This window comes from Patella vulgata, chromosome 4 (genome assembly GCF_932274485.2).
Source record: "Patella vulgata chromosome 4, xgPatVulg1.2, whole genome shotgun sequence".
NCBI classification, from domain to species: Eukaryota; Metazoa; Mollusca; class Gastropoda; family Patellidae; genus Patella; species Patella vulgata.
In genome coordinates, this window is record NC_065882.2 from 66958685 (window position 1) to 66975837 (window position 17153).

The window sequence follows — 17153 nt, forward strand, 5'->3', positions numbered from 1 at the left end:
AAATGATTATAATCCTTTTGTCATTGATAGTATACTTTTATGTCGATGATTTTCTAAAGTCAGTTATGAGGTTGTCACACATTTACCTATAACATCAGCGTATGAGAAATTTAGCAAACACGCTGGTGAACGTTGAATACGTTATGGGTACGTTTTTAACAAGTTACGGGCACGCTGAAATACGGTGGTATAAATTGTACGCCGAACGCGGCCCAAAATTTTGTGCATGCATAAAATTTTCAGCGTATGCCGAAGTATTGCTTACAGGTTAGGCGTAAGTACGCGACAGGTAAGTTATGCACGCGTTCACGCACGTTACATGTAAGTTACTCATAAGTTGACATACGTCGGCTACCAGCAATGCAATTGAGCAGCGTACGCGTAACTTATTTCTAACCTACATAGGCAACGTACTGTTATTTTGTTAGGGCTATTGTAGTTCATATTATTCTTGTATAACAAACAGATCTTCTCAGTCAAGACATTTTATTCAAACCTCGTGCAACTACCATCAACAGGTCGTGATACCATCAATAGCTTCGGTTACTAACACTACATTCACGACATACCATGACATCTCCCTTTCTTTTAAATCATTTATATCTATAGAAATGATTGCAAAGAATCCACAGCTTTCTTTCAGGCATAGAATACAATTATACTTAACAAATTACTTATACACAATGCAGAAGTACTAGCTGTACACTTTACACAATGCAGAAGTACTAACTGTACACTCTTCTTTCATCTTTTAACAAAAAATATGAATAAAACATAATACTGACAATATCAATAAAATAAACATGCACATGTTACACAATTAACCTTTCCGGCGGTCTAGCATTAGCAACATTATAAAAATCATAATTAGATGTATCTTGATTTATAATAATTGGAAATGGATTTGGTTTAATATATCGAGAATTTCTTCTAAAATTACCATCATTTGTACTAACAACAAGATTTAGGATAACAGGTAGTATTTATGCACATTAACATACTGACCTTTAGTGAATTTAGTATTTGTATTAACACAACTTCTATCATAATAATACTTCATTTTACTTTGTCTCTGTTCTAATTTACTTTTTACATTTTCTTCTACAACAGGTTTTAAATTACTCTCATTTACAGGCAATACAGACCTTAATTCTCTACTCTGTTCTTGACCTGGACATCAACATAATCTATATATATATATTTGTGACTGTCGTTTGTCTGTCTGTCTGTTCGGGGTTGGCGGCTACACTAGGTCTGCCCCGAGTCTGAAATTTGGGGTATAGCGGTAGCTCGGACCGGGGAGTAACATAGGCCAGGTGGCGTTAGTCTACCACTTCCGGTTTTGGAGTTATGACCCCCGATCGAAGCCGGTCTGTTCGGGGTTGGCGGCTACACTAGGTCTGCCCCGAGTCTGAAATTTGGGGTATAGGGGTAGCTCCGACCGGGGAGTAACATAGGCCAGGTGGCGTTAGTCTACCACTTCCGGTTTCGGAGTTATGACCCCCGAGCGAAGTCTGACTGTTCGGGGTTGGCGGCTACATCTGCCCCGAGACTGAAATTTGGGGTATAGGGGTAGCTCGGACCGGGGAGTAACATAGGCCAGGTGACGTTAGTCTACCACTTCCGGTTTCGGAGTTATGACCCCCGATCGAAGCCGGTCTGTTCGGGGTTGGCGGCTACACTAGGTCTGCCCCGAGTCTGAAATTTGGGGTATAGGGGTAGCTCCGACCGGTGAGTAACATAGGCCAGGTGGCGTTAGTCTACCACTTCCGGTTTCGGAGTTATGACCCCCGAGCGAAGTCTGACTGTTCGGGGTTGGCGGCTACATCTGCTCCGAGTCTGAAATTTGGGGTATAGGGGTAGCTCGGACCGGGGAGTAACATAGGCCAGGTGGCGTTAGTCTACCACTTCCGGTTTCGGAGTTATGACCCCCGAGCGAAGCCGGTCTGTTCGGGGTTGGCGGCTACACAAGGTCTGCCCCGACTCTGAAGTTTGGGGTATAGGAATAGCTCGGACCGCGGAGTAACACAGGCCAGGTGGCGTTAGTCTACCACTTCCGGTTTCGGAGTTATGACCCCCGAGCGAAGTCTGTCTGTTCGGGGTTGGCGGCTACACTAGGTCTGCCCCGAGTCTGAAATTTGGGGTATAGGGGTAGCTCGGACCGGGGAGTAATATAGGCCAGGTGGCGTTAGTCTACCACTTCCGGTTTCAGAGTTATGACCCCCCGAGCGAAGTCTGTCTGTTCGGGGTTGGCGGCTACACTAGGTCTGCCCCGAGTCTGAAATTTGGGGTATAGGGGTAGCTCGGACCGGGGAGTGACATAGGCCAGGTGGCGTTAGTCTACCACATCCGGCTTCGGAGTTATGCCCCCCGAGCGAAGCCGGGGAACCTGCTAGTTATATATATTTGTGACTTTCGTTTGTCTGTCTGTTCGGGGTTGGCGGCTACACTAGGTCTGCCCCGAGTCTGAAATTTGGGGTATAGGGGTAGCTCGGACCGGGGAGTAACATAGGCTAGGTGGCGTTAGTCCATGACTTCCGGTTTCGGAGTTATGACCCCGAGCGAAGCCGGTCTGTTCGGGGTTGGCGGCTACACTAGGTCTGCCCCGAGTCTGAAATTTGGGGTATAGGGGTGGCTCGGACCGGGGAGTAACATAGGCCAGGTGGCGTTAGTCTACCACTTCCGGTTTCGGAGTTATGACCCACGAGCGAAGCTGGGTATCTGTCTGTCTGTTCGAGGTTGGCGGCCTACACTAGGTCTGCACCGAGTCTGAAATTTGGGGTATTGGGGTAGTTCTGACCGGGGAGTAACATAGGCCAGGTGGCGTTAGACTACCACTTCCGGTTTCGGAGTTATGACCCCCAAGCGAAGCCGGTCTGTTCGGGGTTGGCGGCTACACTAGGTCTGCCCCGAGTCTGAAATTTGGGGTATAGGGGTAGCTCGGACCGGGGAGTAACATAGGCCAGGTGGCGTTAGTCTACCACTTCCGGTTTCGGAGTTATGACCCACGAGCGAAGCTGGGTATCTGTCTGTCTGTTCGAGGTTGGCGGCCTACACTAGGTCTGCACCGAGTCTGAAATTTGGGGTATTGGGGTAGTTCTGACCGGGGAGTAACATAGGCCAGGTGGCGTTAGACTACCACTTCCGGTTTCGGAGTTATGACCCCCAAGCGAAGCCGGTCTGTTCGGGGTTGGCGGCTACACTAGGTCTGCCCCGAGTCTGAAATTTGGGGTATAGGGGTAGCTCGGACCGGGGAGTAACATAGGCCAGGTGGCGTTAGTCTACCACCTCCGGTTTCGGAGTTATGACCCCCGAGCGAAGCCGGGTATCCTGCTAGTTAACAATAAATTCTATGTCGGTATTTTCGACAAAGCGGACAAATTTGGTTTTGAAGTTGTAAAATACCCGTCAATCTATAGTAACATACCAGATACCACGCTATATAGTGTTTTCTATTCACAGGCATAACGATTTTTGACAATATGTAGCAATAAAGAACTATTTATCTCCCGAATAAAATCTCTTTACTTTAAATGCACCGCCCATGTGGTCGATTATCCAGTGTTTTTTTGGCAAAGTCAAGTAAGAATTGCGCCCCTTCCCGTAATAAATCCCATAATTCTTGCGTTAATATAAACACGAATCTTGACGTCGAATAAGGTTTAATTTTTACAAAAAAACAACAACATAGATATATCCAATGAAGATAGAAATTTTGCAATAAAAAAAATTAAAAGTTTTGGATATTGAACTAATGCAGTAAAATGGAATTTATAAAATGACATTCTTAAATTAATTTCATGGGCATCAACATCTTGTTTTAGGCTTTGTTACCTCCCATAGAGTTTGTTTACGATAATGTAAACGACCGGATAATTTAGCCAATAACCCCATAGAATATTTTTTCTGGATGAGTCAGATTAATATGTACCATGCATTCGGGTGTCCGGTGTTCGTCGACAAGCTATTGATTTACTTGAGCAGCAATTTCAAGATTAGTTTTTTACTACATGGTCGGATTCTCATTACAGTTGATCAAAATCAACTGATTTTTAACACTGCTCATAACTTTTTAAAATTATCAAAACGGATATAATTGATTGATTTACTCTATTATTCATTCAAACTTTTAAACGACCTAGATATTTTAATAGTTATAATAGAAAATTGCATTAAAGAGTTGGTCATTCTTGCTATAATAATTCAAAAATAGATGATAAAAAAAGAAAATATTGAAAATTTCATTCAAATTACTTCATTCTCAGCCAAGTTTATAGTTTTGACAAGATGTGTGCACAGTGGTAACCAGGGCACTGGTATAATCGGGACTTAGTCTCGCTTTCCCATTTTTAAATTAAATTTTTAAATGGCGAACCGTTTTAATCTAGTTAAAATCGACGAGTATCAAATGCCATCGAGAGTCGATTATGGTCTTGTTTTGTTAATAAATATCTAATTAATAGTTTATATAACATGTCGTGCCTAAAAAAAGACCTACAATAGGCAGATTTAGCTCATGTATAATGTATGTTTAAGAGACTTAATAATCGAATCGTTACAGATGTTTACTCAAAAGAGACAGATACAAAAAATTATTTATCTTATAAATTTTTATATGCCCACATTTTCATGTGAATGTATATTGTCGTCGCCCCCGTTCGTTCACCCGTCCGTCGGTCTGCCCACTACACTTTTTGGGACGCAATAACTCCCTTTCTAATTGAGATAGAATGTTCAAACGTTGTGTTGGTGTTTATTTTAATCAAATCATTCTAGAAAACGACTTATTAAATGGATCAAAGCAATTAATTCATCACAATTCCAAGACATTTAAAACCTGTACACAGTCTATACATCAGTATCTGGTGTGTCCACCGCGAGTGTCAATAACAGCAGCGCAGCGTCTGCTCATCGATTGGACCAGAAGATTGATGAACGCCATTGGCACCTGGAACCACACTCTCAGAAAGCCTGGCGCAGTCCATCGGCTGTGTTTGGTCTCTGTACGACGCTATTAGGTCACCTCTTAAATTTAAGTGCGGACTAAGGGCTGGCCAGTGCATAACGTTGACACCGTTCTGCTGTAGAAAGTCCCGAGTAACTCTGGCGGTGTGGGCATGCTGGAAAACGTTGTTTCGATGACGTGCGAAATGTGGTATGAAGTGGGGTCTCAGAGCTTGATCGATGTAGGGCACTGCTGTGATGCCGCCTCCTCTCACTGGACCAACATTTTGGAACACCACAGGACCCACTCTCTGGTTCAGGCCGATTCCACCCCAAACTATTATGCTTTGACCTCCCTATGAGTCTCGTTCCATGACACATTGGTCAGAATAACGCTGACCACGTCGACGCCAAATTCTGGTCCTGCCATCTGCAGTTGATACGCAATATCGACTCTGGTCTGTGAACAGAACAGCTCCCCATTGCCTTTGTCACCAGTTCTGGTGTTGTTGGTCAAACTGTAGACGTTCACGTCGATGGCGAGTTGTGAGGATCGGTCCACGGTAAGGTCTACGGCAATGGATGTTCGCTCTGGTGAGATGTCGGCGCACTGTATCGGTACTGATGGGTCTTGCGTGTGTTCCCACGGTCTGACGTGCTGTGTGACGTGCTGTCTTCCAAGCGCCTGGTTCCTCTGAGCTGTTCCTCTGAGTCGTGCCATGCTGCTGACATTGTAGTGTGAGTGATTCAACAAGGTATGTGGGTGCATATTGTAGGGCTGGTTCCGGTGAACAGCACGTGCAGCAGGAGTTACATGAAAATCACGGAGAACACATTACCATCTCTGAAGTCAGGTTGCATTTTTGAGAACATTTCCTGCGTTCAATCCTGTGTTTGGGAAGGAGCCTTATTGCTCAGGTAAAGTTGGAGATGTGGCCACAAATATACAATAAAAACATTTGGCAAGTTTTATGCAATGCGTCTATTCAGAGTAACATACCAAACTGACGTTTCTTTTGCTGCTTAGTATATACTTCAGTTGGAGTCGTGAAACTTGGTGTATAGCTTCATTACACCAATACCGTGACTAAGTTCGATGATGGGCATGTTCTGATTGGTCGAGACGTTGGGACACAATAGCTCTCCTAATTGAAGTAGAATGTTCAAACTTGGTGTAGGTGTTTATTATGTGAATACCTTGAATTTGATAGTGATCGATATAAGCAATTTGATTGGTTGTAACTTTGGAATACGATAACATTGGTGGGAATGGCGAGAGAGAGAGGGGGGGGGGGGTTACGTCTACTCGACATAAACTGTGACGTGACATTTTGGGACTAACATATGGTTCAGTTTTATATTAATAATTCGCTTCCGCGTAGGGATCTTTAGCAGTGGGGGGAAACCGGAGGACCAGGAGAAAACCCACGAGTTTGGACAGACGACCCAACTTCGTGTCATGTACAAGCCGGAAATCGAAACAACGCCAGTTGACTCAATGACAGACCTTATGATACAGCGCGCAAACTCTAACCATTCGACCATGCAAACCCCCGGTGAGAGTGGTGAAACGCAGAGTATAGATTTCTTATATCAATAACTTGACTAAGTAGCGATAAGCGATTTGATTGGTCAAGACGTTGGAACATAACAACTTTGCTTTTAATTGAGGTACAATGTTTACACTTGGTGTGGATGTTCATTAGTTCAAGTTCCGCTAAAGTTAATCAATTTTATTGGCTGATGGTTTGGACACGATAACTTTGATTCTAACTGATGAAACTTGGTGTATAGTTTCACTACCAGGTACTTCAAACCATGACTGATTTCGATCGGGAACATTTGCTACTTAAACTAAGTATAGATAATCATTGTTCGATACTTTCCAAAAAGGTAAATGTGCAATTAATATGTGTCATCTATTTATTTTGAGACAAACCTCACTGTTGGCTTATTTCCCATAAAAATTGTGTCCTGTTTAATGTGTTTTCAGTTGCTAAATATCACTTTTAAAAATATTAGGAATAGATCTTGTACGTTTCACCATATGTTTGTCCCGAAACGACCTAATTTGTGTCGATTGGGTGTCAAAATCTATTTCTCTATTATTTAATGAGGATGATTGGTTTGCGGTTATCTGTTATTTAGGATACTCTTTCATTTTGTAAATGAACAAACTATGTTCTAACCTACATTGTAATATTTATGTTGAATATATTTTTTTTTTTATTCATAGCCCAAAATATCGTATAAACTCCAGTAATTGGATAGTTATAACAACGAGTGTTGAGCCTACAGATGCTATAAAATATATGAGTAATTTACCAAAGTGGAAACTACTTGTAGTAGAAAATAGTAATACACCTAAAGACTGGAAGTAAGTGCATATGAATACGTTATTACTTTGACCAGTCATCATCGCATTGAGTTGAAAAACACCAACCCTATCGCGACTCCGTTTGTGCAGATACTTTGATTCCTATAATTATTGAGAATTGTATGGGTTTTTTTGATCTATGAAACTGGTATTTTGGATGTTCTACTACCTTGGTCCCGTCTTCATAAGCCCAGTCGGAGCAGAACATTAGGACGTTAAACCCCATTTCATTTCATTCAATTTCTACTACCTTACCAAACTTTATATCCACTGCCCCCCCCCCCCCGAAATCTACGGCATTCAAGGACACTGTAATAATTTGTATAAAGATTTCCATTTCCTAATGGATCTGATATGAATGTTATGATACCTTCACACATTTAAATTAACTGCCGAGAGTTTTTATTTTGATTTAAACGAAACCACATGCGTGCGTATTCTATGATTTAATCGCATCGAACTTGGTCAAAAAACATCAGATCAATCCAATTCCACACTTTATTTTAAAAGTGTTTTATATTTATCAACCATGTTACCTCTTTAATTAATTTCATTCTTTAAAATCTTTTATAGATTGGCAAACTGCATTTATCTGAGCTTAGCTGAACAACAACAGTTTAGTATATCTAAGTTAATTCCAACAGAAAGTTATTCTCGCAAAATAATTGGCTATCTGTATGCCATTTCCAAAGGTGCTGATACTATTTATGATTTAGATGAAACAATAAAGTTACTAACAGATTTAGATGACCTTGTGAAAACGGAAAAATTCGAATATGGATTGCAATATGATGGGAAAGGCGTATTTAATCAGTTTAATCATTTTGGACAATCAACAATATGGCCGAGGGGCTATCCAATAAACAAAACAAGTGAAAATGGGACAAATAGTTATTTGGTGTCTGCCTTGAAGACACCAAGTGTATTACAGATCGTAAGTAACGGCGACCCAGACATTGACCCCGTGTTTCGACGGACTTTAAAACCAACAAAGACATCGTTAAATATTTCATTTGACAAAGCAGCCCCACCTGTTGTCATTCCACCTGGTGTATTTGCTGCGATAAATAGTCAGACTACCCTCTTCCAGTATGAGGCCTTATGGGCCATGGTTCTTCCCATCACGCCGTCTTACCTACATTCTGACGTTATAAGAGGATATTGGACACAGCGTTTGTTGTGGGAAATTGGGGAATTTGTCGGTTTTTATCCCCCAAATGTGTATCAAATTAGAAATAATAGGTCATATGCACTTCCAGAAGATTCAAGGGCATCTTATTTTGATCCAAATAAGTTAATTGATTTTCTAATAGACTGGAAATGTCCCGTCGCACTAACATTTTTCCAGTGTGTTGACTTGCTGAGTGGCAATTTAGCACAGGGTGGATATTGGCAGCAAGGCGACCACCAACTTGTCCAAGCCTGGATACACGAAATTAAAATTTCTAGTTACAAAGAGCCGATCAGAAAACCGTTTACTGATAAGAATATCAATAAACATCTCCATTCAGCTGTATATATTCCAGCGGAAAAGACGGACATCCGGAACTCAAAAATACGACAACAATCGAAATGGAACCAAGTTTTGGGAATGACTTCATTTTGTAAAAACACTTCTTACCAAATTAAAAGCTCTGGTCTGGCCTCTGTGACCTCTCCAGATTTACTACTAGTAATTGTGTTTAATTTTCCTTTTTACGGTAATATACCATACTTACAGTTGATATATGGTGTGACATTTACACATATAGTCTATTGTGGTTCTAACATGAAACGATTTCTTAATGCATCTAGACAATTTCCGAATAAAGTCACTTTTGTTGAATCTGTTGTCGATGGAGGATATTGTCCATATACATGTTTAAGTGCCGCCATGAAAATGAATTTCGATGTTCAAGGATACTTCTTTGTTGCAGATGATACATTGCTGAATTCTGAGAATATTCTCACATTCCCATTGGACAAGATATGGTTCCATTTTGAAGATCGTTTTCTTTTCAAAGGTAAATCTAGTCCTTGGCACTGGTGGCAAAAACCAATTGGACAATCCGCAATGAATAAAGCGTGGCGATATCTCTACAACTTGTCGGCAGATCCTGATCTTAAACCAGTTGTTGATAAGTTTGTGCATACGCTTCTTGCAAATAATGTATCTAAAGATGACGCCATATCTGGACCATCAGACATTGTCTATATTCCCAGCAAATATAAGAATGATGCTATATTTCTCTTGGATGTCTTTGCTAGATTTAAATTATTTTTAGAAATAGCTATACCAATGGTAGTGAACGGCGTAGAAGAAAGAAATAGTTCAATCCATTTAGTGGGGCAGTATTTGTGGTATGATGGTAAAAGAGAGAAAGTACCAGAACTTTTTAAATCAAGTGACATTTTCCTTCATCCTGTAAAACTCTCTAATATAAAAACAAATCTGAAAATCTTCTTTTGTAAGACGTATTTCCCACTCACATTAAAGAAAATAAATCCGAACTAAATAACTACACGAACATACAACATGGATTTTTTAAAGGTGTGTGATCATGACATTTAAATATAATTGAAAGAGATGGGCCATAAAGTTTTCCATAAAGCTATATTCTTCGTGGATTGCTTTGCCGAAAACGAATAACTTTTAGAAATAACTTTACCAGTGGTAGTGAACGGTTTAGAAGAAAAGCATAATTCAATCAATTTATGTGTAATATAATGGTAAACGAAATAAATTACCAGATCTGTTTTAACCAAGTGACATTTTCTTTCATCCTGCAAAACTCTTCATTTTAAAAACTATTCATGCGGATGCAGAAGCCGAAGCCCAACCGAAATTGACAGCCCTCTTTGTTAGACTCCCATCCATTGCTTGATGTGATCGAATGTGTCCCTTTGAAATTAGAAATTGTATTTTGAAGCGTGGCTACAATGACCTTTCGCGAATTTGAGAAGATAATAAATCACAGGGCCGGCGGCCTTGAAAGAGTGTCAATTTTAGGGATACTTGCACACACCACGTCATAGGACTGTGCACGTCTGGACAGATACCTTTTTAGTGTATATGTAGACGGGTATAATTTGCTACTTTCCAGTTTGTCCGTTTAGTTTTGTTATTTAATTAATAATGGGATTTCGAGTTTTATTTTACATAGTTAAAAAGTAAAAAAAAAAGGTGTTATGGGTTGTGGTGTATATACGTTTCTATTGTAGTTATACTTTTGAAGTTTTGGTCTTCGTTTTGTGGGAACTAGGATTTGATTCTTATGTTTGGTGGAATTTATTCTTTGTGTACTTAGTACTTAATTACTTTATTTCTAGAAGGTTTTGTTGTACATTTCACTTGGAGATTGTTTATCAGGTGATATGATTTGTTGTATTCTGATTGGTTATTTGGGTGGCGCATTTTATTAAAAGATATGAATCAGTATCTTTTCCCACTCTTCATTTTCTGATTGGATGACTGGTTCATTGGTCCCGATTTAAACAGCTCATTTCCACAAATTGGTAAGACACATTTATATTAAATTTTATATTACATTTAACTTTAAAATACATGAATGTTTGGTTATGTGACTTGGTTGTGTGAAATCAAGGGTGTAGAATGAATGATTCTATATTATGCTTTTATGAAATAATTTATAGACTTTATTCCAAAGATGGAAGTCAATCATTGAGTTTACTGCGACATGATTGAAATTGTGTAACATTGAATTATAGTTTAGTATGGAATGTATTTTTGTTATTTCAGGGCATGTTGTTTTGCTCCTGATGCTTATATTGTTCATGTGATGTCATTATTACTATGGTGTTTTATCATTAAGCTGTAACCACGTTCGCGGGATGTTCATTATAATTTTTATAACAATATGATGAATTTGTGATATTTAATAAAACATTTAAAACCATCTTGAGTTATCATTTCTACTCACCCTATCCCGAACACTTAAAGCAGCGAGTCTAAATTTTTTCTTAGGCGACGCATATAGCTGCGACATATATGGCGACATATTAAACGACCTATAGGCACCTAGTAACCCATGTTTATACAGTTTATTATCATCATTCAAGTAACCTTTAAAAACTCATTTGTTTCAAACAAGTTATAACCAAGAGCTAAAGACTCTTTATGTAGATATGTTTTGTTAAACGCTACGCTATATGGCGCTATAGAAATGGGCTTTTATTTATTGTCCCCCCACCCTTTTCGAAGAAAGCAGGGGACTATTAAAATGGGTCTGTTCGTCCGTCACACATTTTGGGACACAATATAGTTTCATTACATCAATACCCTGACTAAGTTCGTTAATGAGCATTTTTTACTCGGGCTAATAGGCCGCATTCAATGGACACAAATTCTCGTTGCAAAAATATTTTTGTTCCTTCAAATCCGGTTTAGAAGAAATTTTATCGGTGTATAGTTAATATAGTAATTAGCGTTTACTGTGTTCAACAAACTGGAGAGGGATTCGATATGTAAAACAGACTGGCCTACCTTCCACCCGACCATTTCCTCGCTACCTCCGACCGTAGGGATAAGTGAACGTTGCCCGGCCAACTAGCACGGAGACGACCGTTTGTTATGCGAGTTAAGGTGCTAACTAGTTTTTTAGAGTGTACGGAGCAGTCCTCTCCAGCAATCATCTGCTTTATTGCCGAATCCCGAATAACGTGCTGGCTCGTTATTCGGGATTCGCCACTAAAACAGAACGATCTATCCTGCATCTCATCATTTCCTCGTTGGGTGACCGATTAGCACGGAGACGACCGTTTCTCAAGCGAATAGGGTGCTGACTGGTTTGTTAAAGTGCACAGGGCAGTCCTCTCCAGCAATCATCTGCTTTACTGCTGAATCCCGAATAGCGTGCTGGCTCGTTATTCAGAATTCGGGATTCGCCACTAAAACAGAACGATCTATCCTGAATCTGATCATTTCCTCGTTGGGTGGCCGATTAGCACGGAGACGACCGTTTCTCAAGCGAATAGGGTGCTGACTGGTTTGTTAAAGTGCACGGAGCAGTCCTCTCCAGCAATCATCTGCTTTATTGCTGAATCCCGAATAACGTGCTGGCTCGTTATTCGGGATTCGCCACTAAAACAGAACGATCTATCCTGCATCTGATCATTTTCTCGTTGGGTGACCGATTAGCACGGAGACGACCGTTTCTCAAGCGAATAGGGTGCTGACTGGTTTGTTAAAGTGCACGGGGCAGTCATCTCCAGCAATCACCTGTTTTTATTGCCGAATCCCGAATAACGTGCTGGCTCGTTATTCGTGATTCGCGAATAACGAGCCAGGACGTTATTCGGGATTTGCCACTAAAAGAGAACGATCTATCTTGCATCCGACCATTTCCTCGTTGGGTTGACGACCGTTTCTAAAGCGCGTAGGGTGCTGACTGGTTTGTTAGAGTGCACGGGCAGTCACCTCCAGCAATCACCTGTTTTATTCCCAAATCCCGAATAATTCTGAAAAATTCGCTCGGGAGGCAATCAAGGCGGTCGTTCGCGCGAACCAATATTTGTTCGGGTTCGCGCTCTATATGAACGGGGCCTCTAAAAATGACTCGAGCATTCGAGGACGAAAGATCTCGTTCGCGTTCGGGTTCGCGCTCTGTATAAACCCCCCTTTATACAGAACGCGAACGCGGCTTTTCGTCCTGGAATGCTTTCGTCATTTTTAGAGGGCTTCCTTCGTTGTTTTATGTACACATACAGTGCCAAGATCTCGTCTGTGTCGGATTCCACCTGAGCCACGATAGCAAATGACAAAATTTATCTCTCACAGCTAGAAAAAGACAAGCCATCACGAAAGCCGTTGAACTTCGCACTCTGTATAAACGGGGCTTTACGGACAAAGCAAGGCTCTTAAAAGCAATTAAAAGTTGTGAGAAAAAAGCAAAAATAGAGAGTGAGAAGGCAGCATCTACAGTCAGCCCAACAACAATTTTTAGGCTTAGTACTAGTACTAGTTGTACTTCATCATATTTAAAAACTAAGAATAAACGTGTTTCTCGTTCAATACCTTCTCTATCATTAATCTCACCAAAGAAATTAAGGTCTCATCATTGCGCGATATATGTTACAACTTTATCATCAGAGCTAAGGAAGTCAGTCTTAACAGGTATCTGTATAATTTGCAAGAAAAAATCCAATAGCCCTTTTCTAACTAATAAATGTGTTAGTGTCTTACTTTCAGATAAATCCTCCCTTAAATGCTATTTATTTGATCCTGGGTAGTAAAAAAGAATTCAAGTCACAACTGAAAAAGCCTAAACTTTGACTTGTGCAATCTGCTGGAGTCAGTATTTGTCCAGGGAGGTAATTAGTGTTAGATTTCATCAACTACATGTACATGTACAGTACCCATTCTAATTGTTTCAAGAAATCGGAATATTTATATTACTGCAATTTATTAATCAGACAGAAGATTGGAATATTCAAACTATTCTTAGAGCTCTTATCGATGATTCCACATACATTTGTAGGTGTGCCCCATATTAATGAGGGTCTCTATCTGGTTCTTTCGCATTTGCAGACAAAATAACATTTTTCTATATTAGAATGGAATTTGACAGATTTTAATGGCAGTCAGGTGCTATTTGAATTTATATATCTATTGTAAGCTTACATATTTTACAGGTTCATTGCTTGAGGCAGCAGAGCAAAAAAAAGATGAAAGTATTCAGATTAGAGAAAGGGACTGTGTAGCTATTGAAGTAAAATGTCATCTTGTATGCTATAAAAATCATTTCAGAAATCTTCACATGACAGATAAGCTTAATATTTTCTTTTTCTACATGTATATCCTCTCCATTTTTGGAAGAACATTTTTCTTACACACTACATGGATAGTCACAAAGAAAGTGAAAAGGGTAATGGGCATAATGCTTGATCAATTAGTGTATTTTGTATGATGTGTACTTGCTTGTTTGTGGTTTATAATTGTAATTACAATATTTTATATTTCAGTGCTGTTAATGAACCAGATCAACATTATTCTGGTGTCAGCTATATTTTGTGAAGATATTACAAAACAAACAGATGGATAATCAAAAGATATTACGGATGACAAAGTTAACAGAGATGTTTAACAATATAATTAAAGATGATGTTGGTGAAAATGCAAAGTTCATCAGGTATTTATTTTATTCCTCTATTATGTTATTGCCGAAGTGTACAGATGTGTTCAGTGGCATAGCGTGGGGTGGCGGTGTTCCATGACAACAGCCATCCTTAGATCCAATCATTCATCCAGTCCGCTGTGCTCTTACACTAACACTCACTAATAACGGGAAGAATTGACATGCATGTCTCTAGATGCTGTCCCATTTCTTATATTTTCGTTCACAAGAATTTGTTCACAACAATGACCTCAAATGGCAAGAAACTGAGTCAAATTTTCAAAATTTTCCTTGTGGGAATGAACCTGTCTGAATTCCCCTTCAAGGTTGCTCGCTCATACATCAGATCATATAAGCAGAATTTTGCTACTATACTTTACGACTGTTTAATATTTAAAACTATGGTCTTTGTTGCATAGAAGAATATCATAATTCGACGATATGTGTTAAGTTACATCAACATTTGATTATTACAAGATGAAACTTTTTGAAAAAAAGCCTTTAACTATCTTTTCAGGGCTGATCGATTAAAATATAGAATAAGAAAGACTTCCCTCAACTAACTTTGTATTCTCAGCCTAGAAAAAAATTTCATGGACACAGTTCGATTTTCATCAACTGATGAGAGGAGTGATGTTGTCCTAAAGCCACAACCGATTAAAGTATTTGATGCTAATCCGGAAAAGACACTTTTTGATGCTCCTGTTATTATTAAAAGGTGATTAGCAGATAAACCAGGAATGGCATGCCAATGGCCACCAACATCTCCAGACCTTAATATGAAAAGTGCACTGGATATTGTACCCTTGGAACTATTTAATTTTATGGCATGGGTTACAGGATCATCAGATCAGAGGAGCCCATCTTAAGTGAAATGGTTAGTGTTCCAGACGATACATACACTAAAATTCTATCTATATATCAATATATCGTCTATTTGGCATCAGGTGGAGAAAACAAACACCTAAAGCACTCTATAATGACCAAAGCCATTATAGGAGTCGTTTATCAATAATACACAAGCTTCTTTAATACACTGTCGTTACCGATACTTTATTCTTTTACGTTTACTTTACAGTATCATTTGAACGTTTACGATATGTCGACAATTCTTTTTATACGATTCATGACGTTAACTTTAAGACGTTATACAATAGATCTACATCAGTACATGTGGAACTTTACTTTTGGTTACAACAGCAACAGTACTAACGGTAGTAACAGACAGACAGTAATCACAGTAACTGACAGACAGTAATCACGGTAACTGACAGGTTTTGCTACAACGAAAAGAAAAATAACTTTAAGTTTGATATACAAGTAAATAAACGTTTAGGCATAATCTATGTTTGCTTAAGATATCATAAATGGACATTAAATTGAATAATAATGTTACTTACAGCTTGTGGGGACTAAAAATAATACAGTCTCGTAATTAACGAAACGATAAAACAATTAACGTTAAACATCTTAACAGAAAAACATGGCGGTTATCAACAAATAGACCAAGAGCCAGTGACGAAAAAACTGCCTCATAAGCAATAGAAGGTTTGACTATATCAATTGGCAGCTATTGATAGGGCAAATTCAAAACACCCAGTCTTACGAGGTTTCAGTGGGGCATTTGGCTGGGAGGGGCAGATAAAAAGGTCCAAAAAGGACTAAAATTTGCCTCATAAGTAATAGGATCAGAATTATTTCTAAAATGTTGCCATACAATGTATGAATATAAAAAATATAAATCTGACCAGAAAAAGTGGGGCCATGCCCTTTTCTGACTGCCTTAAAAAGTGCTGACGGGGGCCAAAATTTGCCTCATAAGTAATATAGTTGAAATTGGTGCCAAATGTTAGCTATGTACGAGCCGATTTTAAAAATATCAAATCTGACTGGTTTCAGTGGGGCATATCCCTAATCTGACCACTTAAAATCTGCCCGATCTGCCACGCCCACAAAAAAGGTCAAAATTTGCATCATAAGTAATACGATCAGAAATAGTTTTGAAATGTTGTGGTGCTATATCTGAATCTTAAAATGTAAAATCTGACCGGAAAAAATGGGGCCACACCCCTTTCTGACTGCCCTAAAAAGTGTGTCCGGGGGCCCAAAAATGCCTCATAAGTAATAAGATTGAAATTGGTGTCAAATGTTAGCTAATTATGAGACGGTTCTAAAAATATCAAATCTGACTGGTTTCATTGGGGCAAACCCCTAATCTGACCACTTAAATGTGATACATCTGCCACGCCCACAAAAGGTGTCAAATTTTGCCTCATAAGTAATATGACTGAAACTGGTGTCAAATGTTAGCTGTGTATTAGTTGGTTCTAAAAATATAAAATCTGACTGGTATCTGTGGGGCATATCCCTAATCTGACTACTTAAATATCACAACCCACCACACCAGCAAGGTGAATACACATTTTGTTTTCACTTAAAAGTTAAATCTACAAACAGAAATATGATTCAAATTTGTGCCAAATTTCTGTGAGTAGGTTCTGTTTGGTTTATAAACCTTTCAGAACTTTCTATATCTGGCCTAATTTACACTTGTTACATGACATAATCCATATATGCGACAAACCTTTCTATTGTAGGTGTATCTTCATCATTCATATCTTGGTGGCATCCTAAGTTCGAAAATTATTCTTGGGACTCTGTGAATTGCCCTAAGGACCTTTGTTGGGAAACTTTCCCATTCTGAAGAATGCAACAGTATA

At 39.3% G+C, this 17153-nt stretch overlaps 1 protein-coding gene across 2 annotated transcripts in view; it reads left to right on the forward strand.

The window, feature by feature from the left end:
* Window positions 1–11199, forward strand: part of LOC126817733 (uncharacterized) — a 33998-nt gene extending 22799 nt beyond the window's left edge. The window contains exons 1-4 of one of the 2 annotated variants that reach the window (XM_050544866.2): window positions 921–976; window positions 7181–7321; window positions 7895–10816; window positions 11061–11199. In XM_050544866.2, the coding sequence (XP_050400823.1) occupies window positions 7257–7321; window positions 7895–9815 (1986 nt within the window). In that variant the 5' untranslated portion in view covers window positions 921–976; window positions 7181–7256 and the 3' untranslated portion in view covers window positions 9816–10816; window positions 11061–11199. Of the gene's footprint in view, window positions 1–920; window positions 977–7180; window positions 7322–7894; window positions 10817–11060 lie in introns of those variants that run through there. The other variant, XM_050544865.2, reaches the window with a different exon arrangement.
* The last annotated feature ends 5954 nt before the right edge of the window (window positions 11200–17153 follow it).